At 50.0% G+C, this 23,660-nt stretch overlaps 1 protein-coding gene across 2 annotated transcripts in view; it reads left to right on the top strand.

Annotated features, from left to right (window-relative positions):
- The window catches only part of LOC128847528 (zinc finger protein 34-like), a 152,298-nt gene extending 128,921 nt beyond the window's left edge, over positions 1–23,377 (top strand). The window contains exons 2-5 of one of the 2 annotated variants that reach the window (XM_054047021.1): positions 16,094–19,999; positions 20,456–20,582; positions 21,183–21,296; positions 21,622–23,377. In XM_054047021.1, coding sequence (XP_053902996.1) covers positions 19,985–19,999; positions 20,456–20,582; positions 21,183–21,296; positions 21,622–22,622 — 1,257 coding nt within the window. In that variant the 5' untranslated portion in view covers positions 16,094–19,984 and the 3' untranslated portion in view covers positions 22,623–23,377. Of the gene's footprint in view, positions 1–16,093; positions 20,000–20,455; positions 20,583–21,182; positions 21,297–21,618 lie in introns of those variants that run through there. The other variant, XM_054047020.1, reaches the window with a different exon arrangement.
- Positions 23,378–23,660: the final 283 nt, after the last annotated feature.

Below are 23,660 nucleotides of genomic sequence, written 5' to 3'. Positions count from 1 at the left end.
AAAGGGCCCGGGACTCCGGCTGCTGTGGCAGTGGCTGGGAGCCCCAGGCTCTTTAAATCATGGCAGGAGCAGGAGCTGCGGCAGCGGCAGGGAGCCTTGGGGCTCCGGCAGCGATGTAAAGGGCCCAGGGTTCTGCTGCAGTAGCAGGGGCCAGAGCCCCTGGCCCTTTAAATCGTCCCCAGAGCCCCGCTGCCAGAGCCCTGAGGTAGTGGCAGTGGCCGGGAGCCCCGGTATTTGGGCAGTGATTTAAAGTGCCCAGGGCAATGGCCACTGCCAGGAGCCCCGATGTAGGGATATAAAAGAAGGTACGTTTAACAGTGATTCCCCCAAGTGACAGTGACCCCCTCATAATTTGTCCCCCACACTTTAAAATCCAACAGTTTCACCAAGTACAAAAATCTCTTGGGTCTTCTGTTAAAACTTGTATGCTACTGTCTGTAGAAACCATTGATTATATCTATCCTGTGAAAGATACTTTATTACTATGACAGGTTTCAGAGTAGCAGCCGTGTTAGTCTGTATCCGCAAAAAAGAACAGGAGTACTTGTGGCACCTTAGAGACTAACAAATTTATTAGAGCATAAGCTTTCGTGGACTACAGCCCACTTCTTCGGATGCATATAGAGTGGAATAAATATTGAGGAGATATATATACACACATACAGAGAGTATAAACAGGTGGGAGTTGTCTTACCAACTCTGAGAGGCCAATTAAGTAAGAGAAAAAAAAAACTTTTGAAGTGATAATCAAGATAGCCCAGTACAGACAGTTTGATAAGAAGTGTGAGAGTACTTACAAGGGGAGATAGATTCAATGTTTGTAATGGCTCAGCCATTCCCAGTCCTTATTCAATCCTGAGTTGATTGTATCTAGTTTGCATATCAATTCCAGCTCAGCAGTCTCTCGTTGGAGTCTGTTTTTGAAGTTTTTCTGTTGTAATATAGCCACCCACAGGTCTGTCATTGAATGACCAGACAGGTTAAAGTGTTCTCCCACTGGTTTTTGAGTATTATGATTCCTGATGTCAGATTTGTGTCCATTAATTCTTTTGCGTAGAGACTGTCCGCTTTGGCCAATGTACATGGCAGAGGGGCATTGCTGGCACATGATGGCATATATCACATTGGTAGATGTGCAGGTGAACGAGCCCCTGATGGTATGGCTGCTGTGATTAGGTCCTATGATGATGTCACTTGAATAGATATGTGGACAGAGTTGGCATCGGGCTTTGTTACAAGGATAGGTTCCTGGGTCAGTGGTTTTGTTCAGTGATGTGTGGTTGCTGGTGAGTATTTGCTTTAGGTTGGGGGGTTGTCTGTAAGCGAGGACAGGTCTGTCTCCCAAGATCTGTGAGAGTAAAGGATCATCTTTCAGGATAGGTTGTAGATCTCTGATGATGCGCTGGAGAGGTTTTAGTTGGGGGCTGAAGGTGACAGCTAGTGGTGTTCTGTTATTTTCTTTGTTGGGCCTGTCTTGTAGGAGGTGACTTCTGGGTACTCGTCTGGCTCTGTCAATCTGTTTTTTCACTTCAGCAGGTGGGTATTGTAGTTTTAAGAATGCTTGATAGAGATCTTGTAGGTGCTTGTCTCTATCCGAGGGATTGGAGCAAATGCAGTTATATCTTAGAGCTTGGCTGTAAACAATGGGTCATGTGATGTGTCCTGGATGGAAGCTGGAGGCATGTAGGTAAGTGTAGCAGTCAGTAGGTTTCCGATATAGGGTGGTATTTATGTGACCATCGCTTATTAGCACAGTAGTGTCCAGGAAATGGACCGCTTGTGTGGATTGATCTAGGCTGAGGTTGATGGTGGGATGGAAATTATTGAAATCATGGTGAAATTCCTCAAGGGCTTCTTTTCCATGGGTCCAGATGATGAAGATGTCATCAATGTAGCGCAAGTAGAGTAGGGGCATTAGGGGACAAGAGCTAAGGAAGTGTTGTTCTAAGTCAGCCATAAAAATGTTGGCATATTGTGGGGCCATGCGGGTACCCATAGCAGTGCCGCTGACTTGAAGGTATATATTGTCCCCAAATGTGAAATAGTTGTGGGTGAGGACAAAATCACAAAGTTCAGCCACCAGGTTAGCTGTGACATTATTGGGGATACTGTTCCTGATAGCTTGTAGTCAATCTTTAAGTGGAATATTGGTGTAGAGGGCTTCTACGTCCATACTGGCCAGGATGGTATTTTCTGGAAGATCTCCGATGGATTGTAGTTTCCTCAGGAAGTCAGCGGTGTCTCGAAGATAGCTGGGAGTGCTGGTAGCATAGGGTCTGAGGAGAGAGTCCACATAACCAGACACGCCTGATGTTAGGGTGCCAATGCCTGAGATGATGGGGCGTCCAGGATTTCCAGGTTTATGGATCTTGGGTAGCAAATAGAATACCCCTGGTCGGGGTTCTAGGCATGTGTCTGTACAGATTTGTTCCTGTGCTTTGTCAGGGAGTTTTTTTAGCAGATGGTGGTGTTTCTTTAGGTAATCCTCAGTGGGATCAGAGGATAATGGCCTGTAGAATGTGGTGTTAGAGAGCTGTCTAGCAGCCTCTTGGTCATATTCCAATTTATTCATGATGACGACAGCACCTCCTTTGTCAGCCTTTTTGATTATGATGTCAGGGTTGTTTCTGAGGCTGTAGATGGCGTTGTGTTCAGCATGGCTGAGGTTATGGGGCAAGCGATGTTGCTTTTCCACAATTTCAGCCTTTGCACGTTGACGGAAGCAATCTATGTAGAAATCCAGTCTGTTGTTTCGACCGTCCGGAGGAGTCCACGCAGAATCCCTTTTTTTGTAGTGCTGGTAGGGGGGATTCTGTGGGTTAGTATGCTGTTCAGAGGTATGTTGGAAATATTCTTTGAGTCGGAGACATCGAAAGTAGGATTCTAGGTCACCGCAGAACTGTATCATATTCATGGGTCTGGAGGGACAAAAGGAGAGGCCCCGAGATAGGACAGACTCTTCTGCTGGGCTAAGAGCATAGCTGGAAAGATTAACAATATTGCTGGGTGGGTTAAGGGAACTACTGTTGTGGCTGCTTGTGGCATGTAGCAGTTTAGATAGTTTAGTGTCCTTTTTCCTTTGTAGAGAGGCAAAGTTTGTCTTATAAATGGCTTGTCTAGTTTTTGTAAAGTCTATCCATGAGGAAGTTTGTGTGGAAGGTTGGTTTCTTATGAGAGTATCCAGTTTTGAGAGCTCATTCTTAATCTTTCCCTGTTTGCTGTATAGGATGCTGATCAGGTGGTTTCGCAGTTTCTTTGAGAGTGTGTGACAGTCTCTCAGCATAGTCTGTGTGATATGTAGATTGTAATGGATTTTTTATCTTTAGTCCTTTTGGTATGATGTCCATCTGCTTGCATTTGGAAAGGAAGATGATGTCTGTCTGTATCTGTACGAGTTTTTTCATGAGGTTGATGGATTTCCACTAACCCTAACCCTTCCCCAAGTGCAGCAAGTTTGCGCGCTGTAACGCGCCAGTGTAGACAGGTTCCCGGTGCTCTGAGCTATTCCCCTCGTTGAGGTGGGAGAGCTCTCTTCCAAATGCTCGCGGGTGGCCACACTGTCAGATCAAAGCACTGCTGTGGGAGCACTTCGAGGTTTTTAGTGTAGTCTTAGCCTTAGTGATCTGCTTAAACAGAAAAAAATAATGTTGCACTTTGCCTTTATGTCTACAGACGCTCCCCGACTTATGCAATCATTCCATTCCAGAAAGCCTTGCGTAACTTGAATTTTGTGTAGGTCAGAAACATATACCTGTACGTTATGCAAAAATTTCTGGACTCGAAAATCCTATTTCTTGCGTACGGAACTTTTTCTGTAAGTGCGAATTTGCGTAAGTCGGGTCTTGCGTAACCTGGGGAGCGTCTGTGTATGGATTCAGATTTTGTGGTACAGGGACTGTTACACTGGATTTGGAAAAAGAACCATAGCTGAAGGTGGAAATTTGGTCCAAAAGGAAAATTGGAACTGTATCTATGATTGGTTGAAAGAACACCTGGGAAAATTAAAGGTAAGACATACTAAAAGTCATCCAAAGGGAGAAGGGGATGAAAAATATCAGAAAGATAAAGTGGCTGCTTTAGCTAAATTAGCAAAAAAAGGAACCTTTGGGGGTTATGGTAATTACTAGAGCTCACGCCATAAAACAGGAGGCTGAAACTAAAGATGGGGAAACTGGAGTATGAAAGGGGGTTATTCAGTGAATAGGAAAACAGGAGAGGTAAAGTGGGTACCTGACAAACTTTACAGAGAAGAGATCATTAACCTGTGTCATTCTATGGCCCACTGAGGAATAGAAAATACTCTCTTTTAAGGTAAAAACAGATTGGAATACGGCTTAAGGTGTGAGAGGACGTAGAAAATTTGGTTAAAATCTGCATAAGATGTGCAGCAGATGGGAATAGACCACTGAATTTGGGACCCTTGTGGTACCAAAGACTTGTAGGGCCATGGAGTAGAATACAGGTTGATTATATTAAGATCCAAAGAGGGACTCAGTATTTATTAGTGATAATAGATTCTTTTTCTGGATGGGTGGAGGCAATTCCCACCAGGAATCATAATGCAGAGACCACCGCCAAGAAGTTGTGGAAAGTACTGTTTAGTAGATATGGGTCTCCAAAAGTCATTGGTTTATATGATGGACCACATTTTGTAGGAAAAGTAATTATAAAAATATTAAAAGCTTTAGGAGTAAAGCAACAACTGCGTATCCCCTACCATCCTCAATCGTCAGGGAGAGTAGAAAGGATGGATCAGACTATCAAGCAAGCCCTTCGCAAAGTGGTGCAAGAAACTGGCAAAGGTTGGGACAATAAATTACCAGTGGTGTTGGCAGCCATCCGAAGCAGTGATCGATTGGATACTGACTACCAGCCTTATCAAATTCTCTTTGGAAGGTCTATGAGAGTGTGGAACCCTTTATTATATGGAGGAGGAGGAGGAGTCTCTGTTGTCCTGGGCCTTCATCTGCAACTCCAATGAGACAGTCCTGGGCAGGCTGCCATGATCCAAAGGGTGCCATTTCCTCCAATTCTTACACAGTTTTAAAGCCATCCCGCTGGTGTCATTTCCTTTTTTGCTGATTCTTCATGTTTTCCAAGGACATGACAGATTTTTTTTTATAAACAGTTCTTTTTGACCAATTCAACTTTCAGTTCTTGCTTCGGTTGCCAAAATGCAAATCATGCACTCATGTCGAAACATACTCCAGCCACACTAGGCCCCAAGACCTATAATATATTATATGGATATATGGGTTATATATGTACATATCCCAACATTGCCTGCGTCTCCCAAGGGGGCTCAGTGACCTTGTTCCCATCCTCTGGATCTGAATTATCCCTCAGCACGGGGACAGGTTCCATTCATGGAATGCCCTTTGTGACAAATACTCTCTCAAGGCTCCAGGCACCCTGATCTGGTCTGATTTCACCTCCTGTGCAGGATTTCCCATTCCCAAACCTGACCTGATTGCACAGCTGGAACAAGGGGAAGGGCCGTCGGTGCCTGATCTCCAGGCCTGCAAGGAAACAGAGGTCCTGAGATGCACCTACACAGGTGAGAACTGACACAGAAACCATCTGGGGAATGAAGGAAAAAGTTGAGAATCCCAAAAATATTGTGTAAGTAAGAGCCCACAGTTCTTCCTCATCTCAACCAGGGAAGGGCTGCAGTCAGCAGATATCGCTCACTGCTTTCCACCCGTCCTGTTAGCTGCAGGAGTTTCCTTCACAGCTTTCTTCCCTGTGAGTGTTTGGGTGGGATCTGGAAGCAGAATCCAATTGCTGATTCTTCGCAACTTTAGTGTGCTAGGTTTTCTCTCAGCGCTATTCCTCTTTCTTCCCAGCACAATGACTACTGTTTGGACTGTGTCTCCCTCCCAGCAGGTGCTGAGAGAGTAATTGAGAAGAAGGACGGGAATCATGATGAGGAAGTTCCCTGGGAAGTGGTATCATGTCTTCAGCAGCATTTCAGCGGCGGGGGGCCCTTCAGTGTTGCCAAAGATGCGGAGCAACTGAAGGCCCCCCTCCCCCCGCTGCCGAAATGCTGCCAAAGACACAGACCACCGCCGGGTGAGTACAAGCGCAGCAGCTCCCCAGCTTTGCACCAGGCCCCCTGAATCCTCTGGGCAGCCCTGGCTGGGAGTGACTGAATGCTAGTGGCTGTATGGGAACAGAGCCTGGAGGGTCTCCTGGGACTCAGCATGGCACTGTTGGGCTTTTGTCATTCTGATCCTGAAAGACGACCTGAGCAGGGCTAACCAGGGCGGGGGATCCAGCCGACATCCTCAACTCCACCAGCTTCAGCTAAATCCTGAACACACCCTGGCAGGGCCAGTCCTAGAGCCAGGCAAACTGGGCCCACGGCCAGGGTGCCGTAGCCATGGGGGTTTCGCAAGGGGCTAAGGCTTCCCCTTGCTGGCTGCACCGCAGACTCCTCTGTGGAGTCTGGCCCCTTCCCCATGCTGGGCCAGCAGGCTTCTCCCTGCCCCTGCCCGCTCCCTCCTCAGCTGGGTGCCTGAGGGCTCTGGCTCCACCCAGTGCCCCCTTCACCCCCGGGAGCTCAGAGCTGTGTGGAGTCCCTCCCTGCCTGTGGCAGGGGCCGTATGAGACCAGCCAGAGCCAGGAGCAAAAGTTTCTAGCATGTGAGTGAGCAGGGCTGGGGGAGTCAGGCCCGGCAAGGGGGTTGAGCAAGGCTGGGAACAGACTCTGGATGCTGGGAAGATGGGGGGTGGAGCCGAGCTTGGTAGAGCCCGGCATGGGACTTTGTGGAGTGGAGGAGGAGGAACCGGGCTGTGGATGGCTGGGACGAGCCAGGCTGGGAAGGCAAAAGAGCAAGAGGTGTGTGTCTTTGTCTGACTCTGTGAGCTAGCAGCCATAGGCGCTGCCTCCGTGGGTGCTCTGGGGCTGGAGCACCCACAGGGAAAAATTGGAGGGTGCTCTCCACCCACCAGCAGCCAAGCTCCTTGCCCCACACCCCTGCCCCAGCTCATCCCACCTCCACCTCCTCCCCTGAGTGCGCCGTGTCTCCTCTTCTCCTCTCAGCTCTCACCGCCACAAAACAGCTGTTTCATGGTGTAACAAGCTCCGGGAGGGAGGGGGGAGGAGTGGCGTACTCAGGGGAGGAGGCGGGGAAGAGGCGGGGCTGGGACAGGGATTTGGGGAAGGGGTTGGAATAGGGGCAGGAAGGGGATGGAGTTGGGGCAGGGACTTTGGGGAAGGGGTTGGAATAGGGGTGGGGTGGGGGGTCGAGCACCCACTGGCGCCAGCAGAAGTCGGTGCCTATGCTACCAGGGAATGTGCTGGAGCTTCCTGGGGAGCAGGCTGGTGCCCCCGGAGGGAGCAGCTGTTCTGAGCTGCCCCACTCTGCATCTCCACCTCTCCCACCTGTGCACCCTGCCCTGCAGCAACTCCCTGCAATCTCCTTTTCACTCTGTCTCCCTCTGCTCTGAAGTTTAAGTCCAGACACCAAGGATCCCCTTTGGTCTTTTCCCTCCCCTCCCTTCTCCAGCAGGGATCAGCAGCAGATGTGGGCTGGGAGGAGGGAGAGGTACACACATAACCTGGCTGGGGAGGAGGGAAAGTTAAAGGAAAGTAAAATAAGGTGATGTTTGCTTTTCTTGCCCATGATTAACAATATGCCTGTGTCAACAGGAAACTGACACTAAAACAAAAGTGGGAGGGCGAATGTACCCATAGGGACCAACTTTTCCTGGTGCTGGTGGGTGCTCAACCCCCTGCCCCTGCCCCACCCCCATTCCAACCTCTTCCCCAAAGGCCCTGCCCCAACTCCGCCCCTAATAGACTCCTTCCCCCTCCCTCCCAGCACTTGCCACCGCGAAACAGCTGTTTTGTGGCAGCAAGAGCTGGGAGCTGGGGGGAGAAGCGGAGCAGCAGCACGCACAGGGGAGGAGGCAGAGGCCGAGCAGAGGTGGAGGTGAGCTGGGGCGGGGGTGCGGGCCAGGGAGCTGCCAGTGGGTGCAGAGCACCCACCAATTATTCCCCATGAGTGCTCCAGCCCCAGAGCACCCACGGAGTCGGCGTCTATGGCTGTACCTGGAGCAGAAAAGCAGCAATCAGGGCTGCAGAATGCAAGGGAGGGAGCGACCTCTTAGCTGGGGAAGAAGATGGACTCGCTCTTGACAAGGCTGGAGTAGCTGAAAACTTTTATTTAGGGGAAAGGGACATGGTTTTTTTTCTCTTGAGGATCCAAGTATCTGCAGGTCTGTCTCTCCACCTGGAAGCAGTCTGAACAAGGGAGAGTTCTAAACAGTGTACAGTCGAGTGGGATTTTAAAGGTCCCTTCAAGAATGCAACACATGCTTCCTCACCTATGGGAAAGACCTTTAAAAACTGCCTTAAATCATCCTAAACAAGAGCCACTGTTCAAATGAGGCTTGGCTGTGTGCTGAGTTATACCCAGTACAGTCCCACAGAGCCGTGTGTGGCAACCAGGCAACTAGTCTACACTGCCAAGTTGTTGACAAAGCTTTTGTCTTTCCCGGGTACTTTAAAAAGCCTCACCGCCCCATCCCAAGACAAAAGTTTTGCTGTGGCAAGTGGCAGTGTGAACACAGTTTTGTAGGCAGCGTGAACGCCGCTTGTGGGGCTGGAAGTATTTTTTCTGCAAAGTGCCGACAAAGTAGGGTTACCATATGTCCGGATTTTTCCGGACATGTCCGGCTTTTTGGGACTCAAATCCCCGTCCGGGGGGAAATCCCAAAAAGCCGAACATGTCCGGGAAAATACGGAGGTGCTGGGCCGGGCCGGGGCCGGCGGTGCTGGGCCGGAGGCGCTCGGCCGGGGGCTGGCCCGGGGCCCGGGATGCGGGGCCAGCAGTGCTGGGCCGGGGGCCGGGGCCGGGCCGGGGCTGGCAGTGCTGGGCTGGGGGTGCTGGGCCGGGGGCCAGGGCTGGCAGTGCTGGGATGGGGCTGCTCGGCCAGGGGCTGGCCTGGGGTGCGGGGCCGGGGCCGGGCCAGGGCCGGCGGTGCGGGGCTGGGGGCTGGGCCGGGGCCGGAGGTGCTGGGCTGGGGGTGCTCGGCCGGGGGCTGGCCCGGGGTGCGGGGCTGGGGGTGCTGAGCTGGGGGCTGGGGCCGGGCCGGGGGCTGCTTGGTTGCGGGGGGCAGACTGGGCCATGCCTCCTCCCCCCCCCCGCTTACCTGCTGCCTGCTTCAGGCTTCCCTGAATCAAATGTTCACGGGAAGCAGGGGAGGGGGTGGAGTTGGGGTGGGGACTTTGTAGGGTTACCATACGTCCGGATTTTCCCGGACATGTCCGGCTTTTTGGGCTCCAAATCCCCGTCCGGGGGGAAATCCCAAAAAGCCGGACATGTCCGGGAAAATCGGACATGCGGTCGGCGGCTCGGGTGCCGGGCCGGGGGCTCGGGGGCTCGGCCGGCGGTGCTCGGGGGGGCCCGGTGCCGGGCCGGGGGCTCGGGGGGCCTGGCCGGCAGTGCCGGGCCGGGGGCTCGGCCAGCGGTGCTCGGGGGGGCCCGGGGCGGGGGCTCGGGGGGCCTGGCCGGCAGTGCCGGGCCGGGGGCTCGGCCGGCGGTGCTCGGGGGGGCCCGGGGCCGGGCTGGGCCGCTCGGCCGGCGGCTCGGGTGCCGGGCCGGGTGCTGGGCCGGGGGCTCGGCCGGCAGTGCTCGGGGGGGCCGGGTGCCGGGCCGGGGGCTCGGGTGCCGGGCCGGGCCGGGGGCTCGGCCGGCGGTGCTCGGGGGGGCCCGGGGCCGGGCTGGGCCGCTCGGCCGGCGGCTCGGGTGCCGGGCCGGGTGCTGGGCCGGGGGCTCGGCCGGCGGTGCTCGGGGGGGCCGGGTGCCGGGCCGGGGGCTCGGGTGCCGGGCCGGGCCGGGGGCTCGGCCGGCGGTGCTCGGGGGGGCCCGGTGCGGGGCCGGGGGCTCGGGGGGCCTGGCTGGCAGTGCCGGGCTGGGGGCTCGGCCGGCGGTGCTCGGGGGGGCCCGGGGCCGGGCCGGGGGCTCGGGGGGCCTGGCCGGCAGTGCCGGGCCGGGGGCTCGGCCGGCGGTGCTCGGGGGGGCCCGGGGCCGGGCCGGGGGGCTCGGCCGGCGGCTCGGGTGCCGGGCCGGGTGCTGGGCCGGGGGCTCGGCCGGCGGTGCTCGGGGGGGGCCGGGTGCCGGGCCGGGGGCTCGGGTGCCGGGCCGGACCGGGGGGCTCGGCCGGCGGGTCGGGTGCCGGGTCGGGTGCCGGCGGTGCTCGGGGTGGCCGGGTGCCGGGCCGGGTGCTGGGCCGGGGGCTCGGCCGGCGGTGCTCGGGGGGGCCCGGTGCCGGGCCCGGCCGGGGACTGGGTGCCGGGTCGGGGGCTCGGCCGGCGGTGCCGGGCCGGGGGCTCGGGGGACGGGCTGGGGACCTGCGGTGCCGGGGGTGGGCCGCGCCTCCTCCCCCCCCCCACACCCCCCCTTACCTGCTTCAGGCTTCCCGCGACTCAAATGTTCGCGGGAAGCAGGGGAGGGGGCGGAGACTTTGGGGAGGGGGCGGGGTTGGGGCGGGCGCGGGGGCGGGGCTGGGGGCGGGGCTGGGGCCCCTTTAAAGTGTCCTCCTTTCGGAGGCACTAAATATGGTAACCCTAGACTTTGGGGAAGGGGTGGAGTTTGGGCGTGGGTGTGGGCGGGGCTGGGGGCAGAGCTGGGGCCCTGTGGAGTGTCCTCTTTTTGGACACTCAAAATATGGTAACCCTACGACAAAGAGCATTTACACACGCCGGCTTTTAGCCACAAGGGGAGGGGAGGGGGAAGGCTGCAGGGTGATCTCCCACCTCCATGCAGCCAGGAGCCAATGCTCGTCACTGCCATTCTGGAGCCTCCACATGTATGTACTGACCAGGGCCGTCTGCAAAGTACGCAGCTGCGTAGGGCACCAGGAAGTTTGTGGCACCAAATTTCCTGGTGCCCTGCGCAGCTGCATGTTGCTCCAGCCCCTGCTCCGCCTCTTCCCCAGGGCCCGTGCCCCTGCTCCGCCCCAGCCCCGCCCTCACTTCACCCCTTCCCCCAAACCCCTGCACCATGGGCATGGGGGTTGCTGGGCATAAAGGGGGAGGTGGACCTGGGCAGGGTGGCAGTGTGGCAGTGTGACAGGCACACGGGCAGCACAGGGCTGGGGGCGCAGGTGGGAGGGAAGTGCAGGGGTTAGTGTGAAGGTGGCACTTTGGAAAAGTTGGGTTGAAGGTGGCAAAATGTAGGGGTTAGGGTGCAGGAGGGGGCAAGGATTAGTGGCAAAACGGGTGCAGGAGGGGGAGCCCACGGGGCCAAGGGAAAAGGCCCCAAGGCCAGTCCTGCACCCTGGTGGATATGAGGGTGGGTTTCTGCTGTCACCCTTCCCCTCATGCATTATTTTCCTTCCCCCCTTACTTCTGCTCTTTCTCCTTTTGCTTCTCTTTCCCACAAGTCTGGCTCAGCCAGCCCAGACAGCTCCAACTTTAGCACCAGTGCTGGTAGGGTGATCAGATGTCCCAATTGAATAGGGACAGTCCCAATATTTGGGGCTTTGTCTTATATAGGCTCCTATTACCCCCTATCCCCTGTCCCGATTTTTCACACTTGCTGTCTGGTCCCTCTAAGTGCAGGTATGCTGCAGGCGATGGGTTGATCGGTAGGACCCAGGAGCAGCTGGGAGGCGGCTCTGGGGGGAGCGATCGCTGGGCTCAGGCCCGGCAGCAGGAAGTGACTCGCAGCCGCTGCGGGGACTCTGGCTCCAGGCTCCTGGCGAGATCCCCGAGCCCCGGCGGCTGGTGCTGGGAGCCCGGAGCCCGGGCTGCAGCCGGGAGAGGGGAATCTCCAGCAGGGCCCTTCCCGCTGCTCCCCAGGAGCCTCTCCCAGGGCAGAGCCCCCAGCCCGGCCAGGCCCCTTCCCGGCCCGGCCCCTGCCCCAGGGGGCCCCGCTCGGAGGGAAGGTGAGAGAGACCCGCCCCCCGTCACCCCCGGGCTGCAGGGGGAGGTTTGGCCCCAGGCTGCTCCATAGAATCATAGAATATCAGAGTTGGAAGGGACCTCAAGGGGTCATCTAGTCCAACCCCCTGCTCAAAGCAGGACCAATTCCCAATAAATCATCCCAGCCTAGCTGGCTGCGATTCCCCTCCTTGGGCCCAGGAAAGCTGCTGCCAGCTCCCAGTGTGTGCGGGGCGGGGGGAGCCAGCCAGGGCAGTGCTGGGGGCTGGGACAGCGGCATGTGGGGGAACTGAGGGAGGAGAACCGGGATACAGGCCCCGCCAGGCAGGTCGGAGGGGGAAACCCAGGAATAGAGAGGTTGCAAAAATAGGGCATTGGGGCTTTTCGTCCCCGCTTTCCTAGGATCTCAGCTCCTATTTCCCAGGGCCGTGTCCTTAAAGGCCCAGTGCATCGAAGAGTCCGGACAGAGCCGCTCTCCCCCTGTATAAGTTGTTACTGAGCTGCTAAAGGAGACTTGATCCAGTGAAATATTTACAGACCCCCCCCCACAAAGATCTCACTGTCACACCTGCTTCGAGTGTTTAAAGAATCCAGGTCTCAGTTCCTGTGTCTGCGTAAAGCCGCCCAGCGCTTCATCCGTGTGTCCCAGCCACTGACCCTGTTCCCCTGAGTTTCACTCCTCTTGGAATCCAGTCTGGGCAGTTTCACTCCTGTCCATTAGTTCCTTATAAAAACATTATTTTTATTACTCGGAGCTCTTCATCTTCAACTTCATTAGCATTGTGCGGAGGGATGTAATTGTGCCATGGAATTTATATTTGTAATAGCAAATCATCATGGGAAATATAAATAGTTGCGAGTAGCTTCAGAAATCACATCTCAGGGTGACACTGTAACAGTTCCTATTTCTATTGCAATGTTGTAATTTGAGTGCAGTGCTGACTGATTTCATGGGCTGGTCTGAAAACACCTTCAATTTCCTTTGCTGTAGCCAATTGTTATTTTGTCTCTCTATCCAGCACCCTAGTGCTTTATCCCATGTCCCATTTGTGTGTAGAACTTGGTTCCCAAATACTCACTAACTTCAGGTTGAAGGCACCTAGATACTTTGTAATATTTCACTAGTGGCTGAAATCCCTTTAAAAAATTTGTCCCTAAGGGCCGTAGAGTGTCTCCTATACAGGGCTTCTCAAAAGGAACTTTCTGTGGTTTTTTTTTGTTTTTTTTTTACTAAGCATAGATATACAATCCCAAGATAGATTGACAACCTCAAGCATTAAAACCTCATGAGTTATGAACCCAAGAGTCGAGAATTGAAAGAAAGAAAGAAAGAAAGAAAGAAAGAAAGAAAGGTTTTTCTTTTATTACCTTTTTGTGTGTGAGCCTTTGGGGTGTACTAGCTACATAGGTTTACTGCTACCCCTTCCAAAGGGTCCATACATCTAAAATGGTTGTACAATCCTGTAACATTCAATGCGATTTTACACTTCTGGGAACATGTGATTCCCCTCTCCCTCTTGCAGCTGAAAATTGATTTTAAAACCATATTTCTCTAAGTAACTCCCCATCCGGAACACTCTGAAGTGTCCACTTTACTTTCCTATGACTTCATTTATTGCATGCATTGATATGGATTTTTCTCCCACAGTGTTTATACTTCTAATGGCCTATGTTTGACAATTTTTGTTGTGATCCACTTCAGGGATAGTCTTCAATCTGACACATGTACTGATTTATACGGCCAAAGTCAAAGAATTTATAAAATGAATTGTTCTATGTGTCCTTCGCATTGGTCAGGCCGGGGGACGCAGTGTGCTGACCTCACCCTTTCGTTTATGTTTTCGCAGGGGGCACGCTAATGCAGGTTAGTTACTCCATGGGAAAAACACCCATTTTCTTATAGACACAGACTATGCTGCTGACTCTGATGTTAAATGACCCATTATTGTTCATGGGCTGAAAACTCTGATGCTGATGGTGTGTCTTCTGCTCCTGTGCCAGGCGCTGCATCTGAATGTCTGCGCCCATGTGTGGAGGTGTCATGGAAAACAAATTAAATCTTTTAAAACTAAAAGAAATAGCAGTCAACCCCAAGCCCCCCTCACCAATTTCTCTTATTCCCTTCCCTTTCCTTCTCCAGGGCTTGTCTCCGTGGCCTGATGTTAAAGGTGTGAAGTTAATGCACATGAATTCCAGAGCTTTAAACCCCTGTGTGGACGCTTTCATTCAGAAGTCAGGTGGCCTTAATTTTGACATTGGTAGTAGGACAGGCACAGACCAGGGCAGGAGACCTTCCCCCCAATGCTATAAATCAGTGGTCCCCAACCTTTTCCATGGGGCGGGCGCCAAGGACCGTGGCCGTCGGACAAGCAGCTGCTGAAATGCCGCCATGAAGCGGCAAAGTCAAGAGGGGTCACCGCCGAAATTGCAGAAAATAGGCGGCATTTCGGCGGCAGCACTTCTTGCCATTGCCGCTTCTCGGTGGCATTTTGGCGGCTGCTTGTCCGGTGGCCAGTAGGCGGGCGCACCGCATTGGGGACACCTGCTATAAATCATCAAGTCTTTGATCACTTCTTGAACATTTTTTAAGTATTGTATAGTCCAGGTGTAACCCACATGCGATTTTGCAAGTCCAAAGAGAAGCAGTGGGGTGCTCATCTCATCTTCCCTGAGTGTTGCCTTGTATAGAAACACCATTAAGATATTTCCCAGGTATCAGCTTTGGTCTGACAGAATTTCAGTAGATGGGTTGAGGTGGAAATGTAAGGTTATCGCGCTCATCTTCTCTCTCCTGCAAAGGACAGGACAGCCCTCATGAGCAGGAGAGCGATGGCCGGATAGTGTCATGGTAGATCCTGTTGTGCGCACGGAGAGCGTTGGCCTGTCAGCTCTTTGATCCCCTTTATAAGGAACACAGACCAAGTGGTGACACTCTTGTCCCATGGGAGTGAACTATAAAGATCCTTTGATCTCTTGCCCTGGTGAGAGTGCGCCCTGAGGGAGACACACTGCACCAAAGTCCAGCCTGGCTTCATTCAGAGCCGTTCCAGAGCATGGAGACGGTGATTGGGCTAAACAGCTATCTCCCATCCAAGCTCTGATTGCCTCAGCTCTCAGGTGAGTAAAGAGGGAGTGGCCGTGACATGTGCCCAATGAAAACCTCTGATGCAGCTTGGAAATACAGGCCAACTAGGCGGTTGCCTAGGGTGCCAAGTTAAATGGGGCGGCAAATTTGAGGAAAAAAATAAAATTAAAAAAAAAGAGAGAACCCCGAAAAAGATGAAAAAAATACAAATAAAATAACGAAGATGTCATTATTTCAATTCCCATTCGTCTATCGAGGGAATGTGAATTATAATTCATTTCTCTACATTTCTGAAAATTTATTAATATGTCCAAGCTTTTATTTACTTAAAAAATAATATTTTACTGAATTTTTTTTTCCAATTTGCGAGATAGGGTCAAGATGACCCACTCTGCAATTTTGATAAGCAATAACTCAGCCACAATGAAACACTTCTGCCAGCGGCAAGAGCTGCAATGCTAGTGACACCTAACTTGAACATACATCAAGGTCGCATAGCCAGAAATTCATGTAGAGCGGAGATACCAAGAGTTGATACTTGTAAAATGGTCATTTTAACACGTCATAGGTAGATAGTTAAGAATTGAGCAAATATTGTGGAAAATTGTGTTTCTTGGTGCCAAAGAATAAAGAATAACATCTTTTAGCATTATAAATCCAAAATGTGAGCATCTTTAAACATTATTAAACCTTAGTGTAATTCTCAGGCTGTATAATTATGAACTTTTCTTTGTTATAACTGGTTCACATATAATAAATAAGGTCCATAAAAGAAAAGTAACAGTGTTAATGCTTAATACACTACGAAAGTGATGACGTCACACTCCAAGCGGGTAACCGTGAGGAAGGGGATTACTTTCCAAACAACCAGTGTTGGGTTATAATGTCGAAAAAGGTCATTTTGTTTCCATGTAAACGCTGTAACTAACTGTTTTAATAGGTAAGTGAGTGTATGTTACTAATCATTGGACCTTTAAGCAGTGAAAAGATGTGTTGGGATGGCTGCAATGTGCTTTAAATCGCCAACCATGTGGTGGGTGTGTCAGCCATCCTGAACGGTATAATGCTTTTAGTCGGGAGCATAGTACATAACAATATTCAAATGTCCCATGGCAGAAAGAGGAAAAAGAAAACCCTCAGGAGGTGAGGATTGGAAATGAAAGGCTGAGAAAGAAAAGGACCAAGCAAAACAGCAGGGATCCTTCCAGAAATATCTTCTCTTTAATCCAAATAAAGATGGAAGTAGTTCACAGCATCCAGATGAAGGACTTTTACTTGGAGAGGAGGTTAGGTCACATCCGCATGGAAGTAGTTTGGAACATCAAGATGATGGAAACTTACTTCTAGATGAAGGGAGCTCACAGTATCAGACTCATATGGAAGTGGAGAAAATTTATTTACCTTCAGAGAGACATGCAGAAATTGAAGTAATGAAGAAGAAGGAAGAAAGGATGAGGAAGTTACAAACAATTTACAGTGTGTAGACCCAGCTTCATGTCTCAGATGTGATGACAGTGTGTGGCAAATTCTCGTGGAACATGGACCCGAAGAAATTCATGAATTTCCCTTCCGTAAGGGTGGAAATAAAAGAAAATTCTCTGCTCAGCATTACAAGAGGAAACTCATTAATGGGGAAGAAATTCATCGAAACTAGTTACAATATTCAGTGTTGAAGGACTCCATGTTTTGCTTTTGCTGAAAGTTGTTTAGAAATCAAGCAAGTGGTACACCACTTACTGAAAATGGTTTGAAGGACTGGAAAATAATATCTTCTATTCTCTCTTCACATGAAAGAAGTACAGAACATTTGCAATGTTTTCAAAATTGGAAAGAACTTGAATTATGATTGAAAAAAGGAAAAACTATCGATGAAGGAACTATATGTGATATCAAGGAAAAAGAAGAATATTGGCAACAAATATTAGAATGTCTCATTGCTTTAGTGAGATTTCTCAGTGGGAAAAATTTAGCATTCTGCGGCCCCAGTAGAAATGAAAAATTATAACTAAAGATAATGGAAACTTTTTAAAATTTGTTGAATACCTAGCTTTGTTTGATCCAGTCATGAAGGAGCGTCTACGTAAAATAACGGATCTTGAAACACAGGTTCATTACTTAGAAAAAAATATGCAGAATGAACTGATTCAAATCCTAGCAAATGCCATTAAAAAGAAAATTGTAGAAGCTGCCCATTCCGCAAAATACTTTTCATTAATAGTGGACTGTACACCAGATGTGAGTCATGTTGAACAAATGACAATGATCATTTGTGGATATGGAAAAGTCTGCAGATAAAGATAATGTTGAAGTGCTCAAAAAGGAACATTTTGGGGGTTTCGTACCACTGAAGAAGATGACTGGAGCATTTATCACTGAAACTATTCTACAAGATCTTGAATAAAGAAAATGATGGAAAGCAATCCTAGGGCCTTTTTCATTCCTTGCAATGCGCATTCTCTGAATTTGGTTGTCAGTGATGCTGCTAGATGCTGTTTGGAGACAAGCAGTTTCTTGGACCTGGTGCAACGTGTTTGTGTTTTTCTCAGGCTCAACACGCTGTTGGGAGATTCTGACTCGCCATATGAATTCTCTAACTGTGAAACCACTTAGACAAGATGGGAGAGTCGCATTGCTGCTTTGAAGCCTCTTCAGTATGAACTTGGAAACATTTATGATGCCCTAATTGAAATTTCTGATGACACTATCTTTACTGGATCATTTGGTAATACGGCACATTCAGATGCAGAAGCTCTTGCAAATGGCCTTTCCAAGTTCAAATTTGTGACTTCACTCATTTTGTGGTATAATATCCTTTTCGAGATTAACCTCGCTAGTAAGCAGCCTCAGGAAAAGAACCTGAGCATACAGTCTGCTATCAAAAACTGCAGAAAACTAAAAATATTCTGGAGGAATTCAGAAGTGATGAAGGGTTTGAAAGAACACTGGTAGATTCTCTTGAGCTTGCTGAAGAAATAGACTTTCCGACAGAATTTGAACCAGAGCCAGTTCGCATTCAGCAAAAGAAACAGCAATTTTCATATGAAGGATGAGACACACCCATGCAGAACCCAAAACAAAGGTTCAAAGTGAATTTCTACTTTGCAGTCCTTGGTACCGCTATTCACTCGGTTGACAAAAGATTTCAACAGATGCAGCAGCTAGAGTCAGTATTTGGCTTTCTATATGATATCCACAGCTTGCAAAAGAAAACAGCAAAACAGATAAGAGAATTTTATATAAAACTGGAGTTGGCATTGACTCATGAAAATTCAAAAGACATTGATGCTACAGATTTGTGTAGTGAGCTTCAGGCTTTTTCATGTTGACTTAAGAAACATTCCACTCCTGAAAAAGTACTGAAGTTTGTTTGTGAAAATAAACTCTGACAGTTTTCCAAACATTTTTATAGCTCTACGCATTCTTTTAATTTTGCCAGTCTCCGTAGCTAGTGGGGAAAGTAGCTTCTCAAAGTTAAAATTGATAAAAACTTATCTGCTTTAAAAATGGTGCAAGAGAGACTTGTTGGACTTGCAACAATGTCTATAGAGCATGAAATAGGTGGAAAACTGGATCTAAGGGTATGTCTACACTACCCACTGGATCGGCGGGTAGTGATCGATCTATTGGGGGTCAATTTATTGCGTCTAGTCTAGATGAGATAAATCAATCCCCAATCGCTCTGCCATTGACTCTGGTACTCCACCTCCACGAGAGGTGGAAGCGGAGTTGATGGGGGAGCAGCAGCAGTCGACCCCATGCCATGAAGACGCTGCGGTAAGTCGATCGAGGTATTCACGTAGCTGAAGTTGCGTCCCTTACTTCGAGACCTCCCCCTCCCCCTTCCCGTAGAGCAAGGCTAGAAGAACTAGTGTCTGAATTTTCAAAACTTAAAGCAAGAAAAGTCATGTTTTAAGAGCACAGCGTGTTTTTAATTGTGTGTTTTGTAAATACAGGTTAAAGTTCATTGAAGAGGTTTCTTATTTCTTTCAATATTGGAGGTGGTGGTAAAGCTGTTTAGTGTAATGGATGATTTTGGATTTGTAATAATAAAAATTATAATTAACATTTTAAAGACATTTATATTTGTAATTGGACTGAAATATCATCTAGCTCTTGTGTACAAATCTATTCTGAAAATTTCGTGTGTCTATTTTATCTGATCTCAGAAACATTAGTTGGACAGTAGTGTGGATGGACAAACCGAATGATTACGCCTCTGTTTAAAAGAAAATGCTTAAAAAATGATAAAAGGGAAAAGGGGCAAAATGTTTCCCAGTTTACGGAAATCCTCAGCCTACATCTGCCCTTGGGGTTTGGGGGCGCCGATTGCATGGTTTGCCTCGGGGACCTAGTCTAGGGCCGCCCCTGCATTCTGATGTATGACAGAGGTAACAGACAATGCTGTCTGTCTACGTTATATTTCCCTGGCAGTGCCTAGTTACAAGGGAACTATCCACAGGCACCCCCCTCCCTTCCCACAAACACACTGCTCCCAGGTTACATTGGATTTTTTAAAAAAGAGACAAACTCATGATTTTTGGGGCTCTGATTCCTGAATGTTCAGGGTGTCCTAGGTCTTGGTCTGATTTCCAGGCAGGCTTTAGACCTCAGCCACACTAGAGTCAGACCAGAGTCACTGCTGGCTCTGGCAGGGGGTGAGTGCAGATGGACCAATAGGATCAGTCTCTGCCTATCTGTCCCTGGGGGCTGCCGGAAGAGTCCAGAGCAGCTCGTTCTTCAGGTGTGGCCACTAGAGGGCTCCGGCTGTTGCTAAGGGAGAGGGGTTTACACTGCAATTTGGGGCAATCCCTCAAAATGGCCCCCTTGATTCTGCTCTTTTTCTAGCATTTGGCTCAGAGATGCTGTTACTGGGAGGGTCTGAAGAGCTTGGAGGGAACCGGGGTGTGACATGGACTGAAGTCCCTTCCGTAACCTCCCCCATCGCCCCGACAGGCTGAGGAATCACGTCCACATTTCGCTCCAGATTGGCTCATCTTCCAGGCTGTGATGGAGCCAGCTCAGGTACGGGATTTTCAGGGAGCTGCTTGGTAGGGGGAGGGAGAGGGAGGGAGGAGACAGGGTGTGAGAAACCTATTCATTTTCAGAGTAGGACCATTGGTGATGGGGAGGGAGGGACATTCACCCATTTCAAAAAGAGGACGCAACCACCGTGCACAGGGATGGAGCCTGAACCCACTAGCCAGAGGCTACTTAGAAATACGAAGGGAAGCTCTTGGGATTCCTGTCAGGTGTGTGGGAAATGAGAAGACACTGCCCTGCTCCGTGTGCTGGGGGGGACAGGGAGCTTTCACCTTCTCCCACCCCCTGAAGCCTCCTGGCTGCTATGAACAGGGTGGGGGTGGGATTCTGCCATTCTGGCCCTCCCAGAGCTTCCATTTCTTTATTCTTCCTCCCGCGTGACAAGTGAGATTGTGGCTGGGGCAGCAGGTGCTGAGTGAGGGATTTTTGGTGTTTCAGATGCCGGTAACCTTCGAGGAGGTGGCTGTGTATTTCACCCAGGGGCAGGGGGCTCTGCTGGACCCCGCTCAGAGAGCCCTCTACAGGGACGTCATGCAGCAGAACTACGAGATTGTGACCTCGCTGGGTAAGGGATTCCCGTCCCTTCGGTTATTAGAAGCCGTTGAGTTTGTATGTATGAATCTGGTCAGGTTCTTCCCTGATCAGTTAGATCTGAGGGGAATGTTTTGCATAATGAACAGTTGCCTTGTGAGAGAGACTTCCATCTCCGTGCCCTCTCCAGTGAGACACGGTGTCAAAACTTAATGGACATGTTAGCTCATCCCCACCCCTCTGGCTTTAAAAGGGACAGAATTCATTCGTTGTCCTCTCTGTATTGACTCCCATACACACCAAATCCTTATTTATCTCCCTTCTTGAGAATAGCTCCAGCCATTGGGAAGACAGAAATAGGCAGAGGTTTCACGCGAGAGCTGTGTGTGAGTCAGCAATGCCCCTAGGCTGCGCAGATCCTGGGAACACCTAATGAGAGTGTAAAAATTCCCCTCACCTCCCCAGAGGGCTGCCTCTCCCAAGAGGGCTCAGCGACCATGTTCCCGTCCTTTTGGGTTCCATGTTCCCCAGCAGAGCACAGGGACATGTTCCGCTCACACAATGTCCTTTGTGACAGATGCACTCTCAATCCTCCATGCACCCTGATCTGGTTTGACTTCCACCCCCTGCGCAGGATTCCCCATTCCCAAACCTGAGCTGATCTCCCGCCTGGAACGAGGGGAAGAGCCGTGGGTCCCAGATCTCCAGGCCTGTGAGGAAAGAGAGAGCCTGAGAGGCGACCACACAGGTAAGGACTGACACAGAAATCATCTGGGGAATGAAGAAAAAGTTGAGAATCCTAAAAATGTGGTGTGAGTAATGCCCTCGGTTCTTCCTCCTCTTACCCAGGGCAGCGCTATAGTCAGCAGATATTGCTCACGGCTTTCCACCTGTCCTGTTAGCTGCAGGAGTTTCCTTCCTGTTTCTCCTTCCTTCTGAGTGTTTGTGTGGGATGTGGAATCAGAATCCATTACTGATTCTTCCCAAATTTAGTGAGCTGGGTTTTCCCTTGGTGCTATTCCTCTTTCTCCACAGCAGAATGACTCCTGTCTGGATTGTGTCTCTCCCAGCAGGTGCTGAGCGAGGGAGTGAGAAGGAGGAAGGGGATCATCATGAGGAAGTCCCTGGGAAAGTAGAACCACAAAGGACATTTGTGGGAAGAGATGAAGGGAATTTTTCCCAGTGCTTCGAACAGGAAGAAGCCTGGGGAAATTGGGACAGGTCAGAGAGGCAGCGGGAAAACCACCCAAGGAAGAAGGTGGATGAATCTATTAAATGTGGGGGAGGAGACCAGGATCCCACAACCCAGCAGACAAATTTCAAGGAAGACAAACGCTATGAATACCTCGTGTATGGGGAAGGATTCATTCTGAGATCACAGCTTGTTACACATCAGACAATCCATACCGGAGAGAAACCCCTTCAATGCTTGGACTGTGGGGAAATCTTCAATAATCGCTCAGCCCTGAGTAATCATGGGAGAAGCCACAGAAGAGAGAAACCCTCTCAATGTCTCGAGTGCGGGAAATGTTTCATTTGGAAGTCAGAACTAATTAGACATCAGCTCAGCCACACAGGGGAGAGACCCCACAAGTGCGTGTACTGTGGGATAAGTTTCACATGGAGGTCAGACCTTGTTAGACATCAGGCAATCCACACAGGAGAGAGACCCCATAAGTGTTTAAACTGTGGGAAAAGTTTCACACAGAGGTCAGTCCTTGTTATACATCAGCGAATCCACACAGGAGAGAGACCTTACAAGTGCGTGGACTGTGGGAAAAGTTTCACATGTAGGTCAGACCTTGTTCGACATCAGTCAATCCACACAGGAGAGAGACCCCATAAGTGTTTAGACTGTGGGAAAAGTTTCACATGGAGGTCAGTCCTTGTTATACATCAGAGAATCCACACAGGAGAGAGACCTTACAAGTGCTTAGACTGTGGAAAAGGTTTAATGTGTAGGTCACACCTTGTTAGACATCAGTCAATCCACACAGGAGAGAGATCCCACAAGTGCTTGGACCCTGGGGAAATTTCACACAGAGATCCCACCTCATTAAACACGAGAGAATAGACACTGGAGCTAAACATCTCTGACACAGAGACAGAAGGTGTTAAGGAAATTGCATTTAATTGACCTAGATTCAATCTTTAGAGACACGTTAGAAAAGTGTGTCCTAGTTAGGTAAACTAGAGCTTCGAGAGGTAAACGTGTATTGTTAAAGACATGGAAGAAGATGGTAACTGTAGTGGTCTTTGTTTGTCTGTATCTTGTTAGAGGTTAACAATGGAAGTAAACAGTTCTTTTCTAGAGCTGTATTCTGTGAATTCAGAGATCAAAAGGGAATATTAACATTTAGACAAAACTTGGTTGTAATAATGTCATTGTCTCCTGAAAGTTTGTGGTAAACTGTCTATGAACTGCTTTATGGAGAATCACCTCATGCTAATCCATGTAATTACTTACCAGTGATGTTTAGGAAATAGAAGGTTACTTCAAAAGCCTATTGTTCAGCCAAGGACTGTGTGCTGTCGAGATACTGCAAAAATGATTTTCTTTTCTGATCTGCCTAACCTTTATACGGGGGGAGTGTGATTCGGAAGATGGGGATCTGCAGTCCTATCTGGACCGCCGTGACATTGAAATTGGACATTGGACTAAAACTTGTTTAAATGATTAAGAAAAGGACTCTTTGCAATTCTAAAGCACCATCTCTACAGTGAAACTAACCTAATGACACTATGCATGTCTGTATGTATAATGATCGTTTAACCAACACACACTCTCTATTTTCTTCTTTTAATAAATCTTAGTTGAGTTAATAAGAATTGGTTGTAAGCGTGCATTTGGGTAAGAACTGAAGTATTCCTTAACTTCGTGGATAATGTATAGGATCCTTTGGGATTGGTGGAACTTTTTAATATGGTGAATAAGATTTTCAGCAATTCCCATCATGTTGAAGTGGGCTGCCTGGGAGGGAGCCCAAGGCTGGGTTGCTGTAAGGGAGCTGTGCTTTGGCTTCTGTATAACAGTAAGGTATTGTAGAAGCTGTTTTGTTGCTGGCTTGAAGAATCTAAGTATTGGAATAGCCACCAGTTTTGAGGCTTGTCT

This window comes from Malaclemys terrapin, chromosome 13 (genome assembly GCF_027887155.1).
Source record: "Malaclemys terrapin pileata isolate rMalTer1 chromosome 13, rMalTer1.hap1, whole genome shotgun sequence".
NCBI classification, from domain to species: Eukaryota; Metazoa; Chordata; order Testudines; family Emydidae; genus Malaclemys; species Malaclemys terrapin.
This window is presented reverse-complemented; position numbering and strand designations above follow the sequence as displayed.